Source organism: Sinohyriopsis cumingii, unplaced genomic scaffold (genome assembly GCF_028554795.1).
Source record: "Sinohyriopsis cumingii isolate HCF-2022 unplaced genomic scaffold, ASM2855479v2 utg000131l, whole genome shotgun sequence".
Classification (NCBI taxonomy): domain Eukaryota; kingdom Metazoa; phylum Mollusca; class Bivalvia; order Unionida; family Unionidae; genus Sinohyriopsis; species Sinohyriopsis cumingii.
The window spans coordinates 2,818,686-2,833,675 of record NW_028315872.1 but is presented as its reverse complement, the minus strand read 5'-3'; the positions used below and the strand labels follow the sequence as shown (position 1 = coordinate 2,833,675).

General features: G+C 36.0%; 1 protein-coding gene across 1 annotated transcript; it reads right to left on the bottom strand.

Moving 5' to 3' along the window:
* Positions 1-1,170: 1,170 nt before the first annotated feature.
* On the bottom strand, positions 1,171-9,408 carry LOC149774823 (uncharacterized). The gene is made up of 5 exons (XM_089944727.1): positions 8,840-9,408; positions 5,671-5,817; positions 2,178-2,297; positions 1,679-1,813; positions 1,171-1,422 (listed from the first exon to the last, which is right to left on the bottom strand). Exons 2-5 carry the CDS (start codon positions 5,764-5,766, stop codon positions 1,171-1,173), a joined length of 603 nt encoding a protein of 200 aa, XP_089800853.1. The 5' UTR covers positions 5,767-5,817; positions 8,840-9,408.
* Positions 9,409-14,990: the final 5,582 nt, after the last annotated feature.

Sequence of the window (14,990 nt, the reverse complement as noted above, 5' to 3'; positions counted from 1 at the left end):
TATCTGTTATGTATATATGTATTGTGTGGTTGACTTTGACCAGCAATTGTGATTTGGGTCTTCCTGATTCATATCGTGAATTTTGTAAACAACATATTGCATAGCTACAATGAGTCTATGATTTTAGATTATATTTTAAAATCAATATAAGTAGGAAGAAACTTGTATATTTGGCTCTCAATTCAGGAGATTTTTGTATTCCCTTTGAGCAAGAAAGGATCTACATGCCCTTTCCTAGGTAGTAGCTAAAATGTAAGTAAACAGACTATATCTTTTTTACGAATTTGATGGAAAATTTTATTGCGATCACAGAGTATCTTAGGAAAATGAGTATTGCGACATAGGACAGGTGGAGTTGTATTTAAAACTGTTTACTTCATAATTACTTATTTCATATATTAACATCAGTCTTAGGGGAATCAATTAAAGTTATGTCTCAGTTAATAATTGAGATGATTATATTTTAAATTTACATTATAAATTAGAATTTCAAAGAGTTCATGAATAGTCGTAGGTCTAAATCACTATTTTGAAATTATTGTGAATTTATGCAAGGACATTTTAGATAATATCATTGTGATACATCAAGACTGTATTGGCACATTGACGTATTTGAGACTACTGGTACACCAGGACATTCAATATTATAATTCATGAGCAACACCACACAACCTTTACGGCCATTGGGATTTAATTCACAATATTTGTAAGCTCCGTTTACATTATTACTTTGTAAGTTAGGGGGGAAAATATTTTTCAGTTTTACAAGACTTGTTGATTTTCGTCCTTTTCTGTTATTTAATTTAAGATCATATAGTCGTAACAGTACTGTATGTCGGTCATAATGCGACAAAGTGTTAAGCTCTGGCCAAACGTTCGAAATCGATTAGTTTGCTCAAGTCTGTGAAACAAATCTTTGTACAGTGTCGATATGCTTTGATGTTACGCAGGGATGCATCTGTAATTGGTATTAATTGATAAATAAAACCTTCGTAAGCAGCTCCCTGTCAAAGAAGGCCAAATGTTTTACTTCTCGAAATTGACTGCTTAAGACAAGCTTCAATGTGTTGTTCTCATTATACCTTTGAACATAAACATTTTACCGACATGACTGTATTAAATAAATATTTATTAATATAAAACCTTTCGAGGTTAAAAAAAGAACATTTCTCAAGAATGTGAATTGGCTAGTTTATTTCTCTTTGTTATATACAATCCACACGATTCCAACCCTATTCTACACAAACCTATTCCCTGGTCATTGAAACAAAGCCAGCAACTAACATGTTTATCTCTTCCTACGTCGTCCTTGGTGGGTTGTGCGATTGTGCCAGACTGTTCTCTAACGTCCTGGATGCCTTCTTGTGCAATGATGCACTTCTCTGATGCTGCCTTTTGTGCCTTTTGACTCGGATACTCAGTCTAAAAATATCCACTGTCATCTCAATGTAAATGTAACAATTAAGGACAAATTATAGTTTTCAACATGCTATTGAGGTTTTACTTTCAAGATATTCGAGGATCAAAACTGTACAAAAATGTTTGTTGAGAGAACGGTCTGAATTGATTTTCTGTCATCAATGAAAAGTATTTCTCATGTCCTTGTATTATTTTAAGTTCCCCAGTATTGAAACATTTCTTTTCCCCAACCCCCGAGGCTCATAATGGAGGAACTAACCTCTTTATCTGGGCCTGATTTATCCTGGACCGGCTGTGAGATTGTGCTAGGCAGCCTGTCAACGTCCTTGACATCTACTACGTCTTTGAATTTCTCTGCATCAGACGTTGGTGCGTCCTTACTCTGAACTATACTCTGCAGAGGAAAGAACGCTCGCCTAAATACAAGTTGAAGAACAGCTTAAAGAAGAAAAAATGTCACTATCTATTGGCCTGTCAAAGTTTGTTTAAACAAAGACGAGGAACAGTACAAGAAAAACTCGTAGACACTAATGTTCTCTGGGCCCAAAAAGGTCCATGAATGTAAATTCTTAATAATTTCTCAAGATCTAAAACAACAGTTCTATATTTGTTCTTCGCTAAAATAGTGTTGAATACACATCTAAAAACGTCTCATGAAATCTACAAAAACCAATTATGGTAATTTATCGCCACCACCATCATCCCCGCAATTTCTCAACTCACATCTCATGGACTTAAAAACTAAAGGATGAACTAACCTCTTTACCATCTCCAGAATTCTCATGGATGGGCTGCGAAACCAGAATGTGCTGCTCGCCTGAGTTCTGGATGTCTGATTGAGTCTTGATATTATCTACGGTTGTCATCGGTGCTTGCTGCTGCAAAGGCAAACATTATCACCTAACTATAAGTGGAACAGGTGCCTGAAGACAACAAAGTTCGCTTCCATCAGGTTGCCTCGTTATTAATTTCAAAGAACTTGAAGCTCTACTGACAAACAAGAAATTCCAAGAATGTTATTTTATCCATATATTTAGACAAGCCGAATGAAAAATAAAAATGGAAGCAATAAACTTTAGTTAGACCTTGATATTGACCTTGACCCTGACCCCAGTATTAATTGGGATTGGTTTGCTTAATCCAACATAAAAGTGAAGATATGTTGAATGCCATAAAAAATACTTTCATTTGTTCAAAACCATCAGTGATAAACATTTATGATTGTCAACATGGTGAAACCCTGAAGGTCAAATGGAATAAGATGAATATTGCTAGAGTGATTTAGTGAAATAGCAAATACAAGTATGTCCGAGGTTGCCATCAGGACAGTCATCATGGAGGTCAGACCAAGGTCAAACAATATAAGAACAATCAAATATTACGAGAGGGTGGCTTTAAAAAACAGTAAACATGTCGGAATGACCAATTGTTCAAGAATAGTTGGTGTAACTAGACCATTTTAAGCTATGATCACTGTGGCAAACAATCTCGGCTATAACATTGTCACTGTCCTAATTTATGACTTAAGATATATACTCGGTAGATTTTAGTGGAAATTCCATATTTATGCTACCAGTTCTTTAAAGACTATCGATTAAAAAATATTCAATATTGTCGCCGTTGTCACCAGGTTGGAAGTCTGATCGGTGCAATTTTCAATGTGGAAACATAAACGAAAATATATTTTAGTGAAATCACACGTCGATATTACTGTCTTTAGCTAATAGAAAGATCAAGATGACCACCGTGGAGAGAAAACAATAATACTTGAGAACGATATTTGAATTGGCGTGATCGGATGGACACAAAACACCAAATTGCATTTTGTTTGTGAAAGTATTTAGTTACATATATATATCCTTCAAAATTATCACCTTCTGTGAACAAACAAATTATCGTCAATATATATTTGTGAGAAAATAATCCGTCGAAAGTAGAATTCATGCTGATGCGCAAAGTAAATAATATTCAATCAAAACTGATGGGTAAATGTATTTCATAGTCAAGCAAAATCCCCCGACAATATATATATATATATATATATATATATATATATATATATATATATATATATATATATATATATATATATATATATATATATATATATATATATAAACAGCTCTTCTAACGTGTAACTGGCCCATCATTGCGGCAGTAATCGGCGGAATGTGGTTTTATTCTTCTCCCCAAAACAGAGGCAGTCATCCAAGGCTAACCTGAGTAGGTATCGAACACGAGTCCCTTGTTTTACAAGTTTGAAGCTATCTCAAATAAGGTACCGATACCTATTGGAGTAAAGGTGAAACAAGAACTTGCCTTAGATCTTTTTAACACAAAGATTTTGTACCTAGTTTTGTTTCCATGCATTATTTTAAAAAAAGTATCCAGCGGATACAAGTTCGGGACAGATGCTAGGTGATAGCACGCTGCGAACGGACACATACACACTTCCACAATGCTTTCTGAAGTGTATCGCTAAAACATATATTTCTCAAATAACTCGTTATGTGATCAAATCGCGAACATTCATGAAAGAATGTCTCGTAAAATATGTTTCAAAGTAAAGAATGCAAACCACATGTACAAGGTGCGACTCATTTAACTGCATCAGACACACATTGGGCTGAACTGATAACATTTCATTACAACTCTGGAGGGTGCTATGTGTCGTAGCAGAGCAGATGCCCTCGATGCCACTCGCGATAACTTTGTCCAATGTCAATGAAGTAGGCCGATGTACTAGACTATTTGAAGTAGGCCGATGTACTAGACTATTTGAAGTAGGCAGATGTACTAGACTATCTGAAGTAGGCAGATGTACTAGACTATTTGAAATAGGCAAATGTACTAGACTATTTGAAGCAGGCAGATGTACTAGAATATTTGAAGTAGACAGATGTACTAGAATATTTGAAGTAGGCAGATGTACTAGACTATTTGAAGTAGGCAGATGTACTAGACTATTTGAAGTAGGCCGATGTATTAGACTATTTGAAGTAGGCAGATGTACTAGACTATTTGAAGTTGTTTGAAGTAGGCAGATGTACTAGACTATCTGAAGTAGGCAGATGTACTAGACTATTTGAAGTAGGCCGATGTACTAGACTATTTGAAGTAGGCAGATGTACTAGAGTATCTGAAGTAGGCAGATGTGCTAGACTATTTGAAGTAGGCAGATGTACTAGACTATTTGAAGTAGGCCGATGTAGCATGCTATTTGAAGTAGGCCGATGTATTAGACTATTTGAAGTAGGCAGATATACTAGACTATTTGAAGTTGTTTGAAGTAGGCAGATGTACTAGACTATTTGAAGTAGGCAGATGTACTAGACTATTTGAAGTAGGCAGATGTACTATTTGAAGTAGGCAGAGGTACTAGACTATTTGAAAAACGAATGTACATTGGTAGAAGATAAGAAGCGAAAGGCATGACCTAGGCACATAATGAAAAGTTACACTTCATAGAAAATTCATTGGTTGATGTCCAAAACAGGAGAAGTGTTTGTTTTGAAAAATAGCTGACATGTTACTAATTAATTGAAAAAGAAAACATTCGAAACCACACAGCTTTGATTGTAGGCAAGTAAGTGATACATTCAAATAAAATGATAAGCAACAACTCCCAGATCTCATTCTTGCTGTTCTCATTAACGTTACTGACACTAATTTCATTTGAAATATCTATACTAAATGTTCGAATAATAAGGCAGAGATGCTAGCTTGGCAGGGCCTCATAGTTGTAATAATTTGTACCGTTAGTTTCGTTCGTCAGACTATAGCAGACTATGAACACATTGGTCAAGTAACAAATCGTTTGTATTGTGCAAGCTGGTGAAATAAACTGTTTTGTACATTTCTGATTATACGTTACTTATTCACAATCGTGAATCATCAAGCGGAATTATTTGATAAGAAAACATATAAAGCCATATTTGACACTTCTCGGTTTTGGCTGTTCAAGACAGGTTTGTCTGTACAGCTCTCTATCCATGTGTTCAGGCAAACACTTCCCTACATATATATAATCCGATAAATGTATTTTTATATAATGTGAAATATGTGATGTACGCTGAAAAAAGTTGTTGAAAGTCTAAAATGTTTGATTCACCTCACTTTATATTTATCAACCTAAATGGTTTTTATTTTACATATATTCAGTGTCTCATAATGCCTACACAAAACAATTATATTATACACCACTCCTATTACTCAATTTCTTTTTTTTTAAATGCAAAAATGGGAACTAACCATTTTGTATTGTCTTGATTCCTCCAGAATGGGATTGGACTGCTGACCAGCGTCATTTATATCTGCTATGTCCTGGACTTTCTTTGCGGTTGCCATTTGCACTTGCTGACTCAGATGCTCAGTTTACAAAGGAAAAACCTAACTGCGCTGGAAAGAACTAGTTTCGCTGTTAAAAAGTTTTAAAAGACACGACACTCAGCAAATTGCTGAAAATAATTCCTAAGAGAAATCCTGTCATTTAGGATAGCAATTACACGTGAAAAGACTAATCTTTACAGCAGCATATTGCATTATTTAAACAAGTATTTTTATGTTAATAACAGTGACTCAAATCTAAATAACAAAGGACCAATAAAGAGAATTAGATCATTTTAAAACAGCATCCGAGGGTAGATCCACCCATTGATTATTTGATTGATTTCACTGCATTAAGTGTTTTAGTCACAAAAACACAAGTGGGGCATGTAGTACAGTGACAGAGTAGCAAACTCAGCACTATGACTTTTCGACCTGACCCAGTTCCGACCTGACCCAGTTCCGATGACCCAGTTCCGACCTGACCGAGCCCAGACCAATACTGACTGACTGCCATTCAAATTAAGATAAACAGATTCATTGACTTGTTTTAAAAAAGGAAATAACGAAAATAAAAGTTTTACACAATACAATAAATCGATGACAGTTTCAAGTTTAATGCGTTTGAACACACTACAGCAACATATGATGCTTTGCGTACAGTGCCTTTTAACTATCTGAAACGAGTTCTTTGCGTACAGTGTCTTTTAACTATCTGAACTGTGATCTTTGTGAACAGTGCCTTTTAACCATTTACATGTGTGGCGTTGTGTAGTCATTTGATGTACATATCCTGCATTCAGATAGAGTTATGTAATCATTTCATGTACATATCTTGCATCAAGATGGAGTGATGGAGTCATTTCGTGTACATATCCTGCATCAAGATGGAGTGATGGAGTCATTTCGTGTACATATACTGCATTCAGATGGAATTATGGAGTCATTTCATGTACATACCCTCATTCAGTTGGAGTTATCAAGTCATTTGATGTACATGCCCTGCAGTCAGATGGAGTTATCGAGTCATTTGATGTAATACCCTGCAGTCAGGTGGAGTTATCGAGTCATTTGATGTACATACCCTGCAGTCAGATGGAGTCATTTGATGTACATGCCCTGCAGTCAGATGGAGTTATCGAGTCATTTGATGTACATACCCTGCAGTCAGATGGTGTTATCGAGTCATTTGATGTACATACCCTGCAGACAGATGGAGTTATCGAGTCATTTGATGTTCATATCCTGCCGTCAGATGGAGTTATCGAGTCATTTGATGTACATACCCTGCAGTCAGATGGAGTTATCGAGTCATTTGATGTACATACCCTGCAGACAGATGGAGTTATCGAGTCATTTGATGTTCATATCCTGCCGTCAGATGGAGTTATCGAGTCATTTGATGTACATACCCTGCAGACAGATGGAGTTATCGAGTCATTAGATGTACATATCCTGCCGTCAGATGGAGTTATCGAATCGTTTGATGTACATACCCTGCATTCAGGCGAAATGAAAATATAAGGACGATTTACAAACACTGAAGATTCCCTTTTCTTCCTTTCCTTTTCTTCCTTTCTTTGTAAAAGACTAACATCAAAAGAGGTGACAGCTTCAGCCGTTTTTTGTTTGTTATGTTTGTTTATTTGTTGTGTTTTATTTTTAGGGGGTTGGGGGGTCCAGGTTGCCGGGTAGACTATGGCGCCCTTGCCTTTACATATCACAAACAAATCTCACCTCTGGTCACGTGATTTCGAATCTCGGTTCGGGCAACGTGGGCATGTGAAAAACGTTGCCAGTAATTTATCATGTGATGATGCATTTTCCTCCACCAAATATACTGGCAACCATGTACGTCATAAAATGGATTTTAAAATGGGTTAGTCCCAACAAAATCAAACTAAATTGTGTATAGTTGTTTTCTTAATCAATCGAATGGACGTTTATAAACAAAGATTAGGAACTGTGCTCTACACAAAAAGATTATGCTTCTTTTTGCCACACGTAGAGTAATTAATATGCAGTAAAAATTGTCTTGCACGTACTAAACTCAATAAAGTATTTGCTGAATTCCATTTCTTACTATAGAGCTGGAAATATAAAAAGGATGAACATTGTAGTATAGGCAATATGAACATGACAAACATTGTAGTATAGGCAATATGAACATGATAAACATTGTAGTATAGGCAATATGAACATGACATACATTGTAGTATAGGCAATATGAACATGACAAACATTGTAGTAATGGCAATATGAACATGACAAAAATTGTAGTATAGGCAATATGGACATGACAAACATTGTAGTATAGGCAATATGAACATGACAAACATTGTAGTATAGGCAATATAAAACATGACAAACATTGTAGTATAGGCAATATAAAACATGACAAACATTGTAGTATAGGCAAAGAGGGTAGGTCTTAGTAAACTTTTATCACCATGTGAAAAGCGATAATTTCATGCAGAGTGGCACGATTTAAAATACTTATCGATTTAAAGAATATTTCAATATATGGCAAATAATGTGTGCAAAAGTAAATAAAATGTTTCAGTTTCCCTTGTAAAATATCGTAATATGTTTGTTTTACGATTGGGAATTCGTAAGGTATACAATACCGTAGTGCCCCCGTGTGTCAAAGAATGAAGACAACTATGCTAGTGTATATAGTATTTCAAGGAACGGCTAAACAAACTACATATTTGCCAAGTCATTGTTGTATCTACGTTGATATACGCCTCCATATCTTATTTACCGTCACACACACACACACACACACACACACACACACACACACATATATATATATATATATATATATATATATATATATATATATATATATATAAAGATAGATAGATAAACATACATACAGACAGGCAGATAGACAGACAGACACATAGACAGACAACGAAGTGAAAACCTTTGTGGAAAAACAATCTGCTTTGAATTGATGCACAGTATGAGTTCTTGCTCTTTCTTCTTAAAGAAAATATTGTTTGCTGAAACAGAGCAGTTCTGGTATGAGAGAGAGAGAGAGAGACAGATGGGGAGAAAGAAACAAAGACAGAGAGTGTTTACTTACATATTCTGACTTAGAAATAGCGTCGTAATTTACGGATCAAAATATATGTATTCTGATCCAGCCCTTCTTTAATTAGTGGCTGTTCACTCAACATTGAATCATGTGCTCTGTCTCACCAGTTCCATTTGAATTCTTAAGAACACTAGTATAAGAACAAAATAGTTTATTGCATGTGTTCGAGACAGTGGTTATACCTTGTCAGTAACCTCTTTCATAAAATATGACAATAGTTCCCGTCCTTTTCTTCCTTGTCCTTTATCTGTAGAATATTTATAGATTATTGATCATTTATCTAAATGACCTCATATACTTTAAACCCTTGATATCGCCTTTTTAGGGATCAAAATATCAACTGTCAAATAGCATTTTGTAAGAGGACATACCGTGTAATATTGACGTAAGTCAATAAATTCCGTTAAACATTGATTGATTCCCGGAATTTCGACTTGTGTAACCCCTTTTTCAAGTACATGTCTATACCCAGCCATGGTTATGTACATAGCGATTGCACTTCACTAACTTGATTCTTGATCAATTATGGTTGACAACATTTTGACAACGGAAAAACAACATAAAAATTGATATTTATGCTCTGTCGGACTGAAACAGGGCAGATAAAACAGAGACAGGCGTTAACAGCCATGCCTGATGCGAAGATTGGGTCCACTGCATTGTTTATTTGCAACACAAACAGTCATATACATGACATGTATAAATCATAATCACTGGGTTTCTGCACCTACAAAGCAAATAAGTTCGGACCCTCTTTACAGCAAACAGCTAAATATTAGTAGATAAACCTAATCTAAGGTGGGATCTCATATTATCAAACAAGAATGATGCAACTTAACGTAGCAAAAAATTTTATTTATGAACGTAATGTTATGCTATTTGCATTGGACTTTGTTTTGTCCATTATTAATTCAAGTACATACATGTTGGCAACACCTAAACGAAAGGAAGTATATAAATTTCAAGATTCCTGTAAATATAATAACATGTAGTCATGACCAGATTAATGGCTGAAGAACTGGAAGAGCTGCTCCAGACATCTTCCCAATCAGGACGGGGATAGGTTGAGTTGGGGTGGTGTGGGTGAAAAAAACGCAGTGGATTTGGAGGAGGGCTGGGATGGAATTTTATTTTGAAATTACTCTTGGCCACCTGCAACCTTAATCCGGTCTTGCATATATTGACATCAAAAGAAATGTTTTTGAAAAAGTCCAACACAGTCACTTTCATACAAGATAAAAATGTACTTGTCGAACAATAAGTAAGAGCTTGACGTTTCAGTTAGTCACAATGTTGTTGAGAAAGACAGAGATAAAGGCTACGGTCGAAATCTTCAAGAGCACGGCATGTTCATATAAGCGAAACTTAATTACATTAAAGATGAACTTCTCTTTCATCAGTACCATCAATATTTACAAAAATGTCAGTGCTGGAGTGGATTAGGTAGTGGAGGGTAGGATGGCAAATAACACATTGAAATTGATTTCGCGGGGCAGAGATGGGCTGCTTTTGGAAATTGTTCCAGGCCTCTCGATAAAAGCTAATGTGAATATATATATATATATATATATATATATATATATATATATATATATATATATATATATAATTTATAGTAATGCATTGTTTGTCTGCGTTGCCTTCACATATTCACAACTGCATCCCATTCAGTGTAGTTTTTCCGATGCATTTTTATCTGAATAACCAAATATGATGCAATGGTTCCTATGAAATATGGTTAGAGTAAGGGTTAGGGTTAAATTATAAAAAAACACCTTATTACTACACTGCATACAGCATGATAGGTCATTCCAATAAAACAAAATGGAAAATAGATAATATAAGGGTAAATTATGCAGTATATGCTTACAAATAAATGCCTACTATATGTCTCATATGTATACAAAAAGTCCTCGACGTATATTCAAAACCTGTCGCAGACATGATTGGTTATTAATGCATGTTTACTCTAGTCAGTATGATTACAACGTGGTGCAGGGGAATGAGTTACAATTAATTTAAATTACTAGTGATGCTATCTTCCTGCCACAAGGTGTTGTTTTATAGTAACAAATCATCTGGACATACAAGACACGAGTGCGTTGAAGGTCAAATATCATGGACTAGTTGTTGTTGTTGTTGTTGTTTTAGGGTTTAACGCCATTTTTCAACATAAGATAGGCTATGCATGGCGTCCAGTAAAGGGGGGGGGGGGGTGCTCACTAGCCAGAATGAACCTTTGAGAGGGTGACGTATGCAAGGTGAAATTTGCATTTAAAACATGCACAGTGGAGAGAATGTTGGCATACCTCTATGTTACATTAATGTAATGTGGATGATATTTCTTTGGATATTGTTCTTTTGGATATTGTACATGGTCGAAGCATACTGCTAACTAAAATGACTGATCCATTGTGCTACAAAATCAGACTGAATTAGTCTAATGTACACTTTCCATAGCAGCTATTAAAATAGGGAAAATGAATTTTGCAAGACTAGACAATACCAGCTTCTGAAAGTGCAATGAATGAATTACCAAATATATAAAATGTAAAAGAGTTATCTGCTCTTTTTTATACAATTTACCTCTGAAGTTCAGGAAGTGAAAATGACTTAGTGGAGCTAGCATCTTTTTGAAAGGTGCACATCTGGAGTAAGGCCAAGCTGTATACTATATAACTCATTTTAACCCGTCAATCATACACCAAAATAAATGGAATTAAACGTTCTTTGATTTATACCTAAGATATACAAGGTTTTTAAAAGAACCAGTATACCAGTATAACTAGTGAGGAAACGGGGGAAATTCTTTTTCTTTAAAATTCTAACCCTTCCTATGCAAAAGGCGAAACTGTAGAGCGACACCATAACTGATGGATGAAGAATCCTGGAAAACTCTGGAAAGAACCACCGACCCACGAGAAACTACTGGCAGGCTTTCTCATGTACCGAAGTTAGCCGAGCCTGAGACTCGAACCCACGCAGACAGAGGTGAGATGGCAGTGATCCGGAATGGTGAGCGCTTTACGACCACTAGGCCACTCGGGGCTCCGTCAAGGGCTAATGCCAAGTTAAAAGTCTTGAAATGAATATACTTAATCATTAAATTGTATTACGTTCTTGAAATAACGTCAAAATGAAAAGAGTAAAGCAAAGCTAAACAAAAGCAAATAGAGAAGAATAGCTTCTAAAACGGATACAAGGCATCAAAGGGAATAGCTCCATCTCCAAGTCAAATACAACGGATACAAGGCATCAAAGCGAATAGCTCCATCTACAGGTCAAATAAAAATAATTGTTGACAAACGTAAACATTTATATGTGACGCTCTGTATCAACTTTTTATAAGTTCAATAAACAAACATTATATCCAAACTGGAGCCCAAATAACCACACTTTTACAGATTTATAAGTTTACAAATTAAATTGACAAGTAAATAACACTTGAATAGGGGCGTCTAAAATTAGCATTTCACGCGGCGACACTAAAATATGAAAATTTAGGAAAACTGCTGCAAGTATCGAGCCTATGGTTTAATAATGACCAACTAACTGGCCTCAGACAGCTGAACAATACTATTGGTTTAGTGAAATCAAAACCAATAACAGATATTGAACCACAATATTATGTTAATAAAGTTTTTTCTCCAAAGACCAAGGTAAAGTGTTTTAATGTTAAAACTAAACTAGCCCATAGTTGGGCTATACACTGCAAAATTAGTGCGTACTTTTACGAGTTTAAATTGCAAGCACATCTCGCGATAATTATGGAGCCAATATTATTCTATGGCTACGACTTCTACACAAGGAGAAAATAGTTTTGAGGAATATTACAACAGCACAGTTTAAACAGTGTGCAAAATAGAACAAAACCTTTATTTGGTATTGAATTTTCATCCCACACTCATCTCTCTCTCTCTCTCTTTATATATATATATATATATATATATATATATATATATATATATATATATATATATATATATATATATATATATATATATATATATGTGTGTGTGTGTGTGTGTGTGTGTGTGTGTGTGTGTGTGTGTGTGCGAGTGTGTGTGTGTGTGTGATTTGCCTTTTTAACGTAGCTTTAACAATTTTTCAGTCATATCACTACGATGTCTGCAGTGTGGCAGTTTGTAGTGATGTCTTGTACTAGGGCATCTTGCCGCAGACATGTATCATGATGTCCCACCCAGTCACATTATCCTGACACCAAGCCGACCAGTCCTAACACTAACCTCTTAATGCTGAGCGCTAAGCAAGGCAGCTGTTAGTACCATTATTATAAGTCTCTGGTATAAATCAGTCGGGGATCGAACCCACGATCTCTCGCATCCGAGGCGGACGCTCTAACCAGTAGGCCACCGGAGCGGTGGTGACTTGGTTTGATGGGGTGGGGAATAAATATTACCAATACTTAGGTCCTCTTCAATTTAGAAAAATATACGTTTAAAATTTTAGCCTCAAAATATATCTTTGATTAAGCTCTGATTTCGATAATATAAGAGAACGTGCACTTCCTAAAGTATTATGGTAGGTCGTTTTTATTTATGGTTTGGGAAGGAAATCAAATTCATATAAATTAATGTCTAAATAGTCTTTTTTTTTTTTTTGTTTTGTTTTTTTGGGGTTTTTTTTTTTTGGTTTTTTTTTTTTTTGGGGGGGGGGTGTTGTTGTTGTCCAGAAACCCTTATCAATTCGCATTTAAACTGCTTATTATAAGCGTATGTGGATGTACCCCTTTGTTTGAATTGTTGGATCCAGCTTCCGCATCCGTGTCATTTGCGAATGAATTGACATAACTGAATGCACACTCACACTCCGTGCAGTCCTAGACGCTTTTTGCACCTGTAGTGTTATAGTTGACTGGGTCAGGAGCCTTGTCGGTGAGTTGCATGGGCTGAAACATAAATACCTGCCCCACAGAAGATTTGACTGGCATGTGTATAGCTTACGCAATTACTGCCACGTTTGTCATTAATCCTTATATCCTTAACCATACGAAAACGACCGAATATACTGTTCAAATGCCAATATTCGACAGGATAACACGGGAATTGCTAAGAAACAAGTCACTGCAGAATATTTTATCAAAATGGAGAACTGTAATAAACATACAAGGATTCCGACTCAAGGTCGCAATTCGATCCCACATGGCATGCATTGCAATAAATCCCCATAACCTCACATGAGTTTACACTTCAACCATCCCATCAGAAAAATACATCAAACTGCATAAATGTTCATTTTCTATAAATCAAACCCAAAACACAACTTATTTACAGCTCAATATTGTAAACTAGGTTCCCTAAAAATTCAAAGCCTCGGCTTCAAATACATGCATAATGCGTGGTTGACAGGTGAGGTGGCAGTGCGACGACATATGATCAGAGTATCGCCTAAATTTCCACTGTGTAAATTAGCACCCTTTAGTAAAATACATACAATGGTGCAATGTGAGAAGACACAAGAAAGGTAGAGTAGGAGTTATAATTGAAATTAAAAAAGAGAGAAGTACCGGAGGAGCAATATATCATATCTGGATGAAAATTTTGATAAGAAAACGTTATATAAAATAACAGATTATATAACAGCCTCTATGATGGCCTGTGGGCAGGTTATCACTATAGGACGACAGCCCGCCCTCATAGATATTAACCAGGGGGGAGAGGTGGGAAAGAAGCTTCGGTTTACCGCCCGCGTAGGGGCGTGTACCGCGAAATGCGGGCTGGAGACCCGGTCTCACCTCTCACCTCAGGAAAAAAATCTGGCTTTTATCTGCCAAAATAATCCGGTGCCTCAATGCTACTATGCCATTAGTAAACAAATATACAAACTGGAATTTTGCAACTCCTTTCAAAATTAGGCTATTTATTAAATGATATTAAATACTAAAATGTAAAGTGATGAGGGGGTTGAACGAGAACGAGGGGAGGGATGGGAGGAGAGGCTTCAGTTTGCTACCCACCAGGGCTGTGCCACCGCCAGAGCGCGGGCTGGAGCCCTCAACTCGGACATACAGCCTGTCACATTCTGGAAATAAATTTTAATGCGAGAAACGCCACACCATAGCCACTCACATAAATCACTAAGTTTAATTTTAATTTCACCTTGTAGTACACCGTTTCTT

Excerpts from the sequence above, each read along its gene's own strand:
- LOC149774823 (XM_089944727.1), bottom strand. The coding sequence starts at position 5,766 with ATGGCAACCGCAAAGAAAGTCCAGGACATAGCAGATATAAATGACGCT. Across the intron at positions 2,298-5,670 it reads AATCAAGACAATACAAAATG|CAGCAAGCACCGATGACAAC; the intron begins GTTAGTTCCCAT and ends TTGCCTTTGCAG. Across the intron at positions 1,423-1,678 it reads AATCAGGCCCAGATAAAGAG|ACTGAGTATCCGAGTCAAAA; the intron begins GTTAGTTCCTCC and ends GGATATTTTTAG.